Raw genomic sequence first — 15,353 nt, forward strand, 5'->3', positions numbered from 1 at the left:
TGTAAAATCACTTACCAAGGAGAATGCTTGGAAGTATCCCTTAATTGCACATAAAAGTGATTGGATTGATACTTTATTTGCCCATAAAAAACAAAGGAAGAACTTCCATTCTGGATTAATTTCTGGTCTGCCAGGAGGTGCATAGGCTGGCGCTATCAGGAATGTTACTGAGGAAGGCACACCTGGGGGAGATAAGGGGAGGTGCCTTTGTATTTCTCTTTCGGGGCAATATATTAATTTCATGTATTCTAGATACAGAGTATCCGTTGTGCTTTAATGGTCATAAAAAGAATATTCTTTCTTTCCACCTCAGTGAGATGACTCAGAGCTAACATTCCCATAGAAAAGCATTCATTCTGTCCTCTCCAAGGAAAACGGCTCTTAGAACATGCTGTCCCTGATGGCATCAAGGGAGGAGAGAGTCTTTGGCTTAGAAATAGTCAGTGGGAATGTGACAGGTCATATTTGCTAATCCAGCCCATTTCCTAATTTTTTTTTCTTCCTAGGGGCAGCACCCCCCACTAAAGAGTCAGATCAGCTCGACACATTCTCCTTTGGGGGGGGAGGCAAAGCCTTCTGTGAGACCCTTCCTGAAAGCACGCCTCCCTCAGGAGTGATGGCGTCTCACACCACGGGAGCTGCCGCTGCTTCTCCGGGAGAGCCTGTTCCGTCTAGCGGCAGACCTGTGGCGCCTTCTGGAATTGCTCTTACCACTGCCTCTAACAAGCTGGAAACTCCACCGTCCAAGTTGGGAGAGATCCTGTTTCCAAGTTCTTTGGCTGGGGAGACTCTAGGAAGTTTTTCAGGACTGCGGGTTGGCCAGGCAGATGATTCTACAAAGCCGGCCATCAAGACTTCATCCACAAGCCTAACTAGCACCCAGCCGGCCAAGACATCAACTGTCCCCTCAGGGTTCAGTTTTGCCAGCCCTCCGGGTTTTGGGAAGCACCTGGAGCCCCCTGTGACCGCCTCTGTGGCTGCTACCACAGTGGCGGCAGCTGCAGCCAGCACGAGCACTGGCAGCTCTTCAGCCGGTGTCTTTGGTGGTCTGCCACTCACCAGCGAGGGAAGCCCTGGAGTCATCAGTTTCGGTGGGGCACCTCTAAGTGGTGGCAAGACTGGCTTTTCATTTGGAAGCCAGCAGATGAGTAGTACAGCGCCCCCGCCTGCCCCACCGCCAGCTACAGCCGCCACCTCCCCTCCTTCATCGTTCCCCACACTGTCCTTCAGTAGCCTCCTGAGCTCAGCGTCTGCGCCCAGCCTGCCTGTGTCCGCTGGTAAAAGCACAGAGGAGGCCACATCATCGCCTTCGCCTGAGAAGCCAGGCAGCAGCGAGGCCTCAGCATCCACCTCACTTCTAGGGCAGCAGCAGTCAGCCCAGCTTCCCCAGGCTCCTCTGCAAACTGACTCTGTTAGGAAAGAACCTGCTCCTGCCCAGCCTGCAGGCAGCAGCCCCAGCGCCACAGCACCCAGCACCAGTTCGGTGGTGCCTTCTGCAGAGGCCGCTCCAGCAGCACCCGGGGCCCCTGACGTCAGGGTGGACGCGGCTTCTCCTTCCCCGCTTTCAGTGCCTGGGCAGGCTGCCATCCCAGCAGCTGCAACCAAAAGTGCAGGCCCTGTGGCTGTAGAAGCATCAGGAGCACCCCCGTCCTCCAGCTCTGTTCCCAGTGTTGCTCCAAGCCCAGCCACGGAGGCTGCAGTGTTTGGGACTGTCACCTCTGGCTCACCCATCTTCAGTCAGCCGCCTGCTGCCAGTTCTAGCTCAGCTTTCAGCCAGCTCACCAGCAGCACAGCCACTGCCCCCTCTGCAGCCCCTGTGTTCGGGCAGGTGGCAGCCAGCACTGCCCCAAGCCTGTTTGGGCAGCAGGCGGGCAGCACGGCCAGCACAGCTGCCACCACGCCCCCGGCCAGCGGCTCTGGGTTTGGCGGCCCAGCTTTTGGCACCTCAGCCACTGGGCTCTTCGGCCAGGCGACCTTTGGGCAGTCCCCAGGCTTTGGACAGTCGACAAGCAGCCCCGCAAGCAGCTTTTCCTTCAGTCAGCCTGGGTTCAGCTCCGTGCCCGCTTTTGGTCAGTCCGTGTCCTCCACGCCCACATCTAGTGGTGGGAATGTCTTTGGGGCTTCTTCCAGCACTAGTAGCTCCACCTCCTTCTCATTTGGACAGTCTTCTGCCAACACAGGAGGGGGCCTGTTTGGCCAAAGCAACCCTCCAACGTTTGGTCAGAGCCCCAGCTTTGGACAGAGCAGCTCAGTGTTCGGTGGCGCCTCAGCCACCACCACATCAGTGCCATCCTCTGGGTTTAGCTTCTGTCAAGCTTCAGGTAAGCACTTGTGGAAGACTTCTACTTTGTAAAAAAAGCCTGCATTACTTTTCTAATCAAAAGAAAGGGAAAACAAGCCAAAAAAAGACTGTGTGAAGTCAACAAGGAGCCTGGGTGGTGTAATAGCTTTGGCCTAGTTCCTGTGCTCCGTCCCTGCCTCGCCGCACGTTCCCACTCTGCCCTCCAGAGTGCCCATGTCGCGGGAAAGAACACGGGCGTCCTTAGCCTAAGGTCATGGCAAGTAGGGAGTGCCTCAACCCTGTGCAGGTGTTAATTTGGAAGGTGCTTTAGAGGTCATTATGTCCCAGCGGTCAAGCCTCGAAAGACCAGCTCTCATGTCCCCTGGTGCTGGTGGTGGAGCCAGAGCCAGACTCCAGGGCTGCCGGCCCGGCTTGCTGCCCCGCCAACAATTCTCACTTCCTCTGATACCATCTTGCTAGAAGGGCAGGTAACTGACGTTGCAGAAGTTGGGTTTTTTTTCTATTTTCAATGTAAATTTTTAAACAAATCTTTAAATTTTACTATTTTTGAAAACAAAATAATTGCCATTACATGTCCAATTTTAGCATCTGTTTTTACTTCTAAACACTATCAATAGGACAACTTGAAAATCTTTTCTGAGTTGTACTTTCTGAAGGTTTTCTTGGGAAAGGCATTTCCTTAGCAGTTGGGTTCTGGGGGAAAAGCAAGGATCAATGATTTCTTGGTGGGCAAGATTACAAGTAACCACTGAGTCATTCCTGTGGTGATAATTTATTTGAAAATGGTTCATAATTTGACAGAAAGGAAATTTTTTCCTTCCTTTCTTAAATAAATGTGAGCTTCTAAATTCAGCTACAAGGACACAGCGCTAAAAGACAGTTTTGAGAGCCACCTGATGCCCTGTGAAGAGGCGGGTTGGCCTGTGTTGAGTGATAGGAAGTGTGATAACTTGATGTAGATAGGGGAAGGGTAAAAGCCTACATGTGTTAGAGTGGGGTATTTAACACTCTCTAGTGTGTCCCTGTGCTACACTCAACCCTTGAGAATCCCTCATGCAGAGATACAATCACTATTTCAGCACCACTGAGAACCTCTGAGGGAATCTGCCTTCTCTGGTAATGTGTGTTACTGAGCAGTCCGCTGCAGCCCTCGTTGAGGAATTGAGACTTGCCTGAGCTTACCTACCTAGGTCAGCGGCAGAAATAGGAATGGAACCCCTGTCCTCCAACTCCTTGTCTAGGGCTCTTTTGTTATAATACAAGGTTCTGCCTGGTTTTCCCAGGCCCTGTCAAACCAACACCTCAACCATGTTATGCCACCTAGAAGAGAAAGAATCTACCCTGAAAGAATCTGGTACTTGAAATTGGAGGAAACCAGGGAGTAGAAATAGTCATGATATTAAGTCAGTCACTAGAGAGACCTCTTGGCAGTAAAGTCTAGGGAAAGCTACTCTGAGATGGTATCATCTTATTAGTCGCCACCTACTTGGTGTTGCTAGGAGGCAAGGAAAGATTCAGTCCTTGGGACTTTGGAATTTGTACTATTACAAAATGTTAGCAGGGAAAAAAGTGTTTACATTATTTACTCATAATTTTTTCCATTGCCTATATAGGAAAAGAGACTTATTTCATGAGTTGATTTATTGCGGATATCTTAGCACACTGAATGCCATTTTAAAAAGAAAAACACAAAACCACTTTGCTATGTGAAAGACTCATCCAAGTCAAAATTTTGTTTTTATTTTACAGGTTTTGGGTCCAGTAATACTGGTTCTTTGTTTGGTCAAGCAGCCAGTACTGGTGGAATAGTCTTTGGCCAGGTAATTATATGTGTTTGCCTCCATTCATGTCCACATGTATCCAACCCATCCACATTGGTCCTATATAATTAATCAGTTCATGTTGTGTGTCCAGCCCAGCAGCAGCTTTGAATGGTCCTCAAGGTCTGCTTTCTTTAGCTCCTTTGGGGACACAGATGTCTCAGCCTCTGATTAGACAGTATCACTCCACTTTTTTTGGTATCATTAAGTACAATTACTTAAACAACATTATGGTTACTAGACTTCCCCTATTATCAAGTCCCGACCACGTGCCCCATAACAGTCGTTGTCCATCAGCGTAGTAAGATGCTGTAGAATCACTACTTGTCTTCTCTGTGTATATTGCTGTTCCCGTGTTCCCCCCCTTCCCTACATTATGTATGCTAATCATAATGCCCCTTTTTCCCCCTTGTCCCTCCCTTCCCACCCATCCTCCCCAGTACCTTTCCCTTTGGCAACTGTTAGTTCATTCTTGGGTTCTGTGATTCTGCTGCTGTTTTGTTCCTTCAGTTTTTTTTTTGTTCTTATTCCACAGATGAGTGAAATCATTTGATACTTGTCTTTCTCCGCCTGGCTTATTTCACTGAGCATAATACCCTCTAGCTCCATACATGTTGTTGCAAATGGTAGGATTTGTTTTCTTCTTATGGCTGAGTAATATTCCATTGTGTACATGTACCACATCTTTATCCACTCATCTACTGATGGACACTTAGGTTGCTTCCATTTCTTGGCTTTTGTATATAGTGCTGCGATAAACATAGGGGTGCATATGTCTTTTTCAAACTGGGCTGCTGCACTCTTAGGGTAAATTCCTAGAAGTGGATGGAATTCCTGAGTCAAATGGTATTTCTATTTTGAGTTTTTTGAGGAACCTCCATACTGCTTTCCACAATGGTTGAACTAGTTTACATTCCTACCAGCAGTGTAGGAGGGTTCTTTTTTCTCCACATCCTTGCCAAATTTGCTGTTGTTTATCTTTTGGATGTTGGCCATCCTGACTGGTGTGTGAGATGGTATCTCACTGTGGTTTTAATTTGTATTTGTCTGATGATTAGGGATGTGGAGCATCTTTTCATATGCCTGTTGGCCATTTGAATTTCTTCTTTGGAGAAGTCTCCGCTTTTTTCTTGCTAAGTCTGGCTAGGGGTTTATCTATTTTGTTTATTTTCTCAAAGAACCAGCTCCTGCTTTCATTAATTCTTTATATTGTTTTATTTTTCTCAATTTTATTTATTTCTGCTTTAATTTTTATTATGTCTACTGACTTTGGGCCTCATTTGTTCTTCCTTTTCTAGTTTCATTAATTGTGAGTTTAGACGGTTCATTTGGGATTGTTCTTCTTTCCTGAGGTAGGCCTGTATTGCAATATATTTCCCTCTTAGCACGGCCTTTGCTGCGTCCCACAGATTTTGGGTTATTGAATCATTGTTGTCATTTGTCTCCATATATTGCTTGATCTCTGTTTTTCTTTGGTCATTGATCCATTGATTATTTAGGAACATGTTATTAAGCCTCCATGTGTTTGTGGGCTTTTTCATTTTCTTTGTGTAATTTATTTGTAGTTTCATACCTTTGTGATCTGAGAAGCTGGTTGGTACAATTTCAGTCTTTTTGAATTTACTGAGGTTCTTTTTGTGGCCTAGTATATGATCTATTTTTGAAAATGTTCCATGTGCACTTGGGAAGAATGTGTATCCTGTTGCTTTTGGATGGAGTGTTCTGTAGATATCCATTAGGTCCATCTGTTCTAGTGTGGTGTTCAGTGCCTTTGTCTCTCTACTTGTTTTCTGTCTGGTTGCTCTGTCCTTTGGAGTGAGTGGTGTGTTGAAGTCTCCTAAAATGAATGCATTGCATTCTATTTCCCCTTTTAATTCTGTTAGAATTTGTTTAACATATGTAGTTGATCCTGTGTTGGGTGCATACATATTTATAATAGTTATATCCCCTTGTTGGACTGACTCTTTTATTATATAATGTTCTTCTTTGTCTCTTGTTACTTTCTTTGTTTTGAAGTCTATTTTGTCTGATACAAGTACTGCAACTCCTGCTTTTTTCTCCCTATTAGTTGCACGAAATATCTTTTTCCATCCCTTTACTTTAGTCTGTGTATGTCTTTGGGTTTGAAGTGAGTCTCTTGTGGGCAGCATATAGATGGGTCTTGTTTTTTATCCATTCAGTGACTCTATGTCTTTTGATTGGTGCATTCAGATCATTTACATTTACGGTGATTATCAATAGGTATGTACTTATTGCCATTGCAGGCTTTATATTCGTGGTTACCAAAGATTCAAGGGTAATTCCCTTACTATCTACCAGTCTAATTTAACTCACTTCGTATGCTATTACAAACACAACTAAAGATTCTTTTTTTTTACCCTCGTTTTTCTTCCTCCTCCATTCTTTGTATGCTATGAATCATATTCTGTACTCTTTGTCTTTCCCTTGGGTGGCATCTATTTAGCCTTAGGAATACCTCCATCTATAGGAGTCCCTCCAAAATGCACCGTAGAGGTGGTTTGTGGGAAGTAAATTCTCTCAGCTTTTGCTTATCTGAAAATTGTTCAATCCCTCTTTCAAATTTAAATGATAACCTTGCTGGGTAGAGTATTCTTGGTTCAAGGCCCTTCTGCTTCGTTGCATTAAGTAGATCATGCCACCCTCTTCTGGCCTGTAAGGTTTCTATTGAGAAGTCTGATGATAGCCTGATGGGTTTTCTTTTGTATGTGGTCTTTTTCTTTCTTTAGCTGCTTTTAAAAGTTTGTCTTTATCATTGATCTTTGCCATTTTAATTATTATATGTCTTGATGTTGTCTTCCTTGGGTCCCTTGTGTTGGGAGATCTGTGCACCTCCATGGCTTGAGAGACTATCTCCTTCCCCAGATTGGGGAAGTTTTCAGCAATTACCTCCTCAATAACACTTTGTATCCCTTTTTCTCTCTCTTCTGCTTCTCGTACCCCTGTAATGTGAATGTTGTTCTGTTTGGATTGGTCACACAGTTCTCTCAATATTCTTTCATTCTTAGAGATTCTTTTTTCTCTCTGTCTCAGCTTCTTTTATTCCTCTTCTCTAATTTCTGTTCCATTTACCATCTCTTCTACTACATCTGATCTACTTTTAAATCCCTCCATTGTATGTTCATTTCAGATATCGAATTTCTTAATGATTGAATCTCCGACTTAAATTCGTTCCTGAGTTCTTGAATATTTTTCTGTACCTCCATAAGCATGTTTATGATTTTTATTTTGAACTCTCTTTCAGGAAGATTGGTGAGTTCAGTTTCATTTGGCCCTTTTTCTGGAGTTTGTGAGATTTTTGTCTGAACCATGTTCTTTTGACCTTTCATTTTTCTGTGTGGTGCCCACTAGTGCCCAGAAGCTCTAGTCTCAAGCTGCTCAGCCCGTAGAGTGAGGTTGGGGGTTGTAGGGGAGCGGAGCTAGTGCCCGGGGGGAGGAAAGATCTGTGTCCTGATTCCTGTCTGCTCTGCCTGTCTCCAGTGTCAGAGCCAGTGGGCTGAACATACAGGCGAAAGCCTCTGTGCTTTGCATCTCTAGCTCTTGTAGGCGAAGCCTCCCTCTGGCTGGCCTGACGCCAGTGCAGTGACTGCTGGTTTGTGAACCAGTGCCAGCAGGGTAGGCGGGAGGCGTAGCAGGCTGCATATCACTGTGGGGGGCCTCGGAGCTGGGCAGCCAGCCATGGGGATGGAGTGCCTGAAGCTCCTCAAAGTTCCCAACCTGCTGGGCAGAGCACTTCCAGACAACTGTGTCCAGCTCTCCCCTCCCCCGTGCAGCAAGCTCCGTGCAAAGCCCGCCCCTTCAGCAGCCCTCTCCCTGCTAAGAAGCCTCTGAGACCGCCTGCCTTTCCTCTGTCACAGAGCAGCTGGATGTGGATCCTGTCCACCGTAAATGGCCGGAATCTCAGTCTCTCAAGCACTCTGCCTGTCCCAGCTCCCCAACCTCCAGAGCACCACACAATACAGATTTCCACTTGCCAAGCAGATCTCCAGGGCTGGGTGTTCGGCAGTCCCAGGCTTCCACCCGCTCACCACTCCGTTTCTCTTCCTCCCTTCGGTGAGCTGGGGTGGGGGAAGGGCTCGGGTCCCGCCGGATCAAGGCTTTCGTACGTTACCCTGTTTCGTGAGGTCTGCTCTGTTCTTGAGGTCCATATGCAGTCTGGTTCAGCCTTCTTTCTTGTTGCTGTTTTAGGGTTAGTTGTATTGAGTTTATTTTTGTACTATTTGTGGTTTTGGGAGGAGTTCTCCATCTCACCTCTCGCCACCATCTTGAAACTTCACTCCACTTTTCATACTTCTTTGCTAGCCCTCTAGGAAGCACTTTCACAGCACATTGCCAGGTCTCCATCATCAGCCTGTTAGGCCAGGGGTTCCTTCTACAGGTTCACTTCTCACTTCTACCAGTTCCCATTTCCCTTTTAATTTGGCTTGGTAAAATACCTTGTTAGCTTATCAGTGCTTTTAAAACTATGGCTTTTATGTTTTATCTAGCTGTTTTCAGTGAGGAACTTGGTTTGAATGACCTAACCCGCCATTACCAGAATCTAGAGACTGGAAGTTTCATGTCTTTGTGCCAAGGATCACTGACTTGGGCAGAGCCCAGCCTCAAAGGGAAAGATGATCAAGAAAATCTCCTACTGAAGATGTGACAGGAACGTAGCATCTACCTACCCCTTTATTAACCCCTGGGCACATGCCAGTTCCGATGCGTCACAGTACCTTTCTTCAGAGGGCCCCTCGTGAGGGTATGCGATCTAGAAGCAGCTGGCGTGTGGTGTAATAGGAACTTTAACCTCTCTGGGCCCTCTGTGTTCTCATTTGGCCAATGGGATGATAATAGTACCTGCCTTATTAGAAGTATTGATGATTACCTGAGTTAGTTGGTATAAAGCACTTAAAACCATGCCTAGCACAGAGATAACCACTAGCTGTACAAACAAATTAGCTGAGACCCAGAGGAGTCCCTGAACTACATATGGCTCCGCACAGAGGCCATATAAGGCTTCTGTTGCAATTCTTCGTTTTGTTTCACTAACCAATTAAAAAGGTAAAAACCATTCTTAGCTCAGAGAACTTTAAAAAACAAGGCTTAGAAGTAGATTTAGCCCCTGGGCCACAGTGTGCCAGCTGCTTCTAGATCACATACCTCACGAGGGGCCCTCTGAAGAAAGGTACTCCAGTGTATCGGAAATGGCTGTGGTTCTCTGAAGGCAGAACTGGCATGTGCCCAGGGGTTAATAAAGGGGTAGGTAGATGCTACGTTCCTCTCACATCTTCAGTAGGAGGTTTTCTTGATCATCTTTCCCTTTGAGGCCCAGCTCTGCCCGAGTCAGTGATCCTTGGCACAAAGACATGAAACTTCAGGTCTGTAGATTCTGGTAATGGTGGGTTAGGTCATTCAAACCATGTTCCTCACTGAAAACAGCTAAAAATGCTAGATAAAACATAAAAGCCATAGTTTTAAAAGCACTGATAAGCTAACAAGGTATTTTACTAACCCAAATTAAAAGAGACATGGGAACCAGTAGAAGTGAGTGGAGCATAGAAGCCAGTTTTGCCCTGAGAGTATATAAATCTGAGGAAATTTAAATTTCCTATTTTAATAATCCCATTAAGCTTTATTTACAAAAACCAGACAGTGGGCTGGATTTGGCCCATGATCTATAATTTGCTGACCCTTAAACTAGAAGGTAGGTTGGATTAAGTTATCATCATAGAGAGCAAAAATGATGGAGAATACAAAAGCAAGACCAAAAATCCTAAAAGAAAATCTAACATACATTTAATCAGGAGAAGAGAGAGAAAATGTATGGTAGTATTAGGAGAGAAAAAGAAATTTCCAAAACCAGTAGAAAACACTAACCCACAGATTGAAAAGCCCAACAAATGCCAAGCAGGATGTATAGAAGGGAAATGGGTCCAGGACCTGTCACAGTGAGACTGTAGAACTGCCAAGGTGAAATATTAAAACTCAGAGAAAAAAGACAAGTGACCTTCAAAGGAACCAATAGTTGGACTGACAGCTGATTTCTCAGCAATGACAATGAAAGCCAGAGATAGTCTGTCTAGCTAGAACTTACAAACCCAGCAAAAAATGTCTTTAAGGAATGAAGAGAAATCAAGACTTTTTTCCCCACACAAATACTGAGAGAATTCATGCCCAGCAGATCTGAAGGAAATTCTAAAGGATATTCTTAAGGCAGAAGGAAAATTTGACCTCACTAATATTAGAGCTCTCTTAATTTTAGGGTAAAACAAGCCGTGAAATAGGAAAATTGTAGCCTGTATAACCCAACAGAGTAATTGTATTCAGAATATATAAACAACATAAAATAAAAAGAAAAAAGTCAAGCACACCCCTGCCATAATGGCTGAAATTGAAAGAGCTGACAATACCCAGCAGTGGTGAGGAAGTAGAGCATCTAGAAGCTCTGCCACATTGATAGTGGAGTATAAATTCATATAACCATTTTGGGAAACCATCTGGGAGTATTAAAACCAGATACAAAGAATCCTTATTGACACAGCGGATCTGCTGCTAGATGCGTAACCAATGGAAACAGATACCTCTGTGTAAGAGGAGATAATGGATAAGAATGTTCACAGCAGTATATTAATAATAGCTAAAAACAGGAAACAACCAAATACTTATCCTTGAAGAATGGATAAATCAAGTATGGTATATTTATACAGTGGAAGACTACAAAGCAGTGAAATGAGATGTTCTGCTCCTGTACAAAAGAAAGAGATGAAGCCACAGGCATGGTGTCAAGTGGAAGAAGCCAGACACAGGAGTCCTTACGGCGAGGTTGCATTTACCTGGAGTCAAGTAGAGGCAACGCTTAGCGGTCTGAGAGAAGTCAGACTGGTGTTTACCCCTAGGGTTACGAGGAGCCTTCTCAAGTGTACTGACAATGTTTGCTACCTTGAACTGTTACAAACAGTCATATGCCAAAATTCATTGTGCTCTCTACGCATAGAATTTGTGAACTTAATAAAAAAATAACACAAAATAGGCAAAAGACTATATACAAAAGGATGGGGTTGGATGCACATTGTGGATGTATTTGACATCCCTGATTTTTACACTTAAAAGTCGTTTAAATAGTAAGTTTTATGTATGTGTTACCACAATTTTTTTTTAAAAGGAGAAATAAAACATGCAAAATGAAAGATAGCCAGAGAACCAATAAACATATTCAATTTAATTAGCAAGACAAAGTAAAACCACAGATACAAACTTATCAAACAGCAAAAATCCAAAGTCCAGCTATACCAGATGCCAGCCAATACGCAGAGCAGAGGAAACTTGCATCCACTCCTAGTTGGGGTATGAGGTGGTACAACCACCTTGGAAAATATTTTGGCATGATCTAGCAAAGACGAGCAATTCCATTCTTAGGTTTATCCTTTAGAGAAGCTTTGTGTTCATAGCAGCACTGCTGTAATAGCCAAGAGCTAGAAGCAGCCCAGGTGTTTGACCATTCCAGTACGTGGGCGACTCGCACAGGCCTAGCGTCCAGCCAAGACACACACAGCTTACTGTGGTAAGCCGCACCGTGGTTACTCCCCCAGCCACACATCCCCTGGGTTCTTCCTTCACAGAAATGACATTTGCAATTGGAGGGTCCAGAAATTCAAATCAATATTTTTTCTTTTATGGCAGGGGCCTTACCTATTATATTCATTGCTATGTCTCCAGTGTTTAAGACTATGGCTAGCACGTGATAGGCATTGTAACAAGAATGAGTTTTCAGAGGGTGGAAGCATCAGAAAAATCTAAGGATGCAAAAGGCAGATTCTAGCTGGGGTATAGAAGACCTTCATTCTAACACTGGGGAAAATCCATAGTGTAAAAAGCACACCTATTGTTTGGGTGTCGAATTACCCCCAAACCTAGTAACGTTTATATATATTCACTGTCTGGGTTGGCAGTTGGCTCAGACCTTAACTGGAGTTCTCGGCTAGAATATCTACATGTAGCTTCTTTGTGTGACCTGGGCTTCCTCTCAGCATGGTGGCTGGATTCCAAGGAGAGAGATTCCAGAGAGACAGAGCCAGGTAGAAACTGCATAACCTTTTATAACCTATCCTCAGAAGGCACAGAGCATCACTCACCTGCATCCTCTTGTTTAAGACAGTCACAAAGTCCCACCCAGGTTCAAGGGGAGGGGAAAAGACCGCACATCTTGCTCTAGATCTGCATGTGAGTCTAGAAATACTACTGTGACTATCTTTGGAAAATATAACCTGTCGTAATGGAACTATCAGAGCGGCAGAAAGCTTATTGCATTGATTTCCAGAGAGAGGAACCCATCATCACAGGTGAGCATGATGGTATAGCAGCCTCTAGGGCCAACTGGCAGGTCTGGGTTTGTGGAGGTGGAAGAGGGGCCTTGCTGAAGACTGAGGAAATTTACTGACTGGAGAAGAAGCCAGAAGAAACTATTGGCAACAACAGGGACAAGCAAAACAAATGACCAATAAGCACATGACAAGATAGTAGCACTAAATATTAAGAAAATGAAACTCAAAACCATAACAAGTTACCCCTTTATACCAAGATGGCTATAATTTTTTTAAAAAGGCAAATCACAAGCATTAACAAGAACATGGAGAAATTGGAGCCATCATACATTATTAGTTGAAATGTAATGATTGCATCTGCTATGGAAAAGTTTGGTGGTTCCAAAAGGTGGAAACATCCCAACTGTCCATCAACAAGTGACTGGATAAACAAAACATGCTGTATTTCCACAGTGGGATATTACTCAGCCTTTAAAAGGAATGAAGTTCTGATTCATACTACACATGGATGAACCTTGAATATGTTACACTAACTAAAGCCAGACATAAAATGGCAAATATTGTATGATTCCACTTAAAACGAAATACTTAGAATAGGTAAATTCATAAAGCCAGGAAGTAGAGATTACTAGGAGCTGGAGGGAGGAGGGACTTGGGGAGTTAGTGTTTAATGGTTACAGAATTTTGGTCATGGTGGTGAAAAAATTTGGGAACAGTGGCAATGGTCGCACAACATTGTGGATATAGTTAGTGCAACAGAATTGTATACTTAAAATGGTTAAAATGGCAAGTTTTATATTACATATATATTTTTAGCACAGTTTTTAAAGCTTAATAATATACCTATACCATTGAATTTTATACTTCGTATCGGTGAGTTGTATGGGATATGAATTATATCCCAGTCAAGCTGTTTTTTAAACAATTGGAGTCTGAAAGACTTGCAAATATAACAGTAATTTGTTCACTTCCCCCACTTTTGCTTAAAAAAAAAAAGGAAGTAAAGTCAGGACTGGAAAAGCAGAAAGAACTTGAGTCATGCAATCTTCTGCTGCCTGGAACTGTGTTGCCTGGAACTGTTGAATCCAAATGCCGCTGCCCAGCTGCCTCCTGGCTCCAGGCTCAAACCCTTATAAAAACAGATAACCTAAACCCTAAGCAGACAGTGCTGGTCTAACCAATGAACTCACATTCTTGTATCTGTGACTCAGTTCCTGATCAACTCAACACTTAGTGAAATCTGAGTAACTACCTCCTCACTGTAGGATACACCTAAAAGAGAGGGCTGTCACTCTCCAGGAGAAACATTACTGTTCTTCAGTCACACCACTCTTCTGCTATATAACAAACAAAAGGTATGTAAGTTATGAAGAAACAAAAATAAAAGGGGGACCTGCAATCATGTTCTAGAAATGATCTGAACAACACTCATATGATCCAGATATGGGAAGTAGCAGGCAAAGACTTTAAAGTAACTGTGTGCTCGAGGATTTATAGGAAAAGGGAAGAGTGGGTTGAATAACGGATCTCAACAGAGAAATGGCAATTACAAATGCTAATAAGAAATCTTGATCTGTATCTTCAGTTCAAATCTAGTATCCAAAATAAAAAGTGATCAGACAGGTATAACAGCAGAGTGAATACTATGGAGGAGCAGTGTACTTGACATGCCAATAGCAATTAGCTAAAATGAAGCTCAGAGAGACTGAAAAAATATTTTGACTAGAAACATTAGTGACCTGTGAACATATCAGGCAGTTCAGTATGTGTGTAATCAGAGTCCCCAAAGGAGAAGAGCGATGGGGTGGGAAAAAAGTACTTGAAATAACAATGGCCAAGCTTTTCAAAATTTTTTGAAAAATAGGAATCCGTAAATCCAAAAAATTCTGAACCCCAAACAATAAATATCAAAACCACACTACAGTGTAGTTAAGCTAGCTAAAAAACAGACAAAAAAAAAATTAAAGAAAAAAGACCCAAAACATACAGGGAAACAATGTTTTGTGTGGTTATAAGGGGTTACAAAATATATAACAACCATAGCAAAAAGGCAAAAAGATTATCTTTGTTACTTTGGAGTGGACCGGTGGTTCCCAGCTGGTATCAATGTTGCCTCACAGGGGGATTTCACAGTCACATGTCTGGGGCCATTGTTTGGTCCTAATGAGTTGGGGTGCTACTGGCTACATTAAAATTACAAACTAATTACAAAGTCATCAAAAGACTTTGTTATGAAATGAAAAGCCAGAGCATAGACTGGGAGAAAATATTTGTATATGTCAAAAGGACTTCTATTCAGAATATATAAAGAACTCTTACATTTCAAAAAAAGGACAGCCCAATTTAAAAATAAGCAAAATATTTGGAACATATACTTTACAAAAGAGGATATGTAAGTGGCCGGTTAAGCAAATGGCGACTCGCTCACCATTGTTAGTCATCAGAAAAATGCAAATTAGAGCCATATTCATACCCACCAGAATTACTAAAATTTAAGAACTAACAAAACCAAATTTGGAAAAGATCTAGAGCAACTAGATCTCATAATGCATTGCTGGTGGGAATGTAAAATGGTACAGTCACTTTGGAAAACTTTCTGGCAATTTCTTAATAAGTTAAATACACACTAACTTTATGGTTTAGCAATTCTAGTCCTGGGTATTTACCCCCCAAAAAATGAAAATATTTGTCCACAAAAAGACTTCTATAAGAATGTTCAAAGCAGCTGTGTTTATGAAAGCCAAAACGTGGAAACAATCCGCATGTTCATCACCAGAATAGCAAACACTGACATAGTCATACAACAGAATACTACTCAGCCATAAGAAGGGAAGAGTTACTAATGCGTGCAGCAGTATGGATGAATCTCAAAAGTACATGCTGATTCCGGCGAGGTCAGTTAGGTAAGAA

General features: G+C 43.2%; 1 protein-coding gene across 5 annotated transcripts in view; it reads left to right on the forward strand.

Moving 5' to 3' along the window:
• NUP214 (nucleoporin 214) overlaps positions 1-15,353 on the forward strand; it is a 105,999-nt gene that overhangs the window by 73,009 nt on the left and 17,637 nt on the right. For 4 of the 5 annotated variants that reach the window (XM_036913550.2, XM_036913553.2, XM_036913551.2 and 1 more), the window contains 2 exons: positions 507-2,321; positions 4,052-4,122. In XM_036913550.2, coding sequence (XP_036769445.2) covers positions 507-2,321; positions 4,052-4,122 — 1,886 coding nt within the window. Of the gene's footprint in view, positions 1-506; positions 2,322-4,051; positions 4,123-7,997; positions 9,533-15,353 lie in introns of those variants that run through there. The other variant, XM_057499140.1, reaches the window with a different exon arrangement.

This window comes from Manis pentadactyla, chromosome 3 (genome assembly GCF_030020395.1).
Source record: "Manis pentadactyla isolate mManPen7 chromosome 3, mManPen7.hap1, whole genome shotgun sequence".
NCBI lineage: Eukaryota > Metazoa > Chordata > Mammalia > Pholidota > Manidae > Manis > Manis pentadactyla.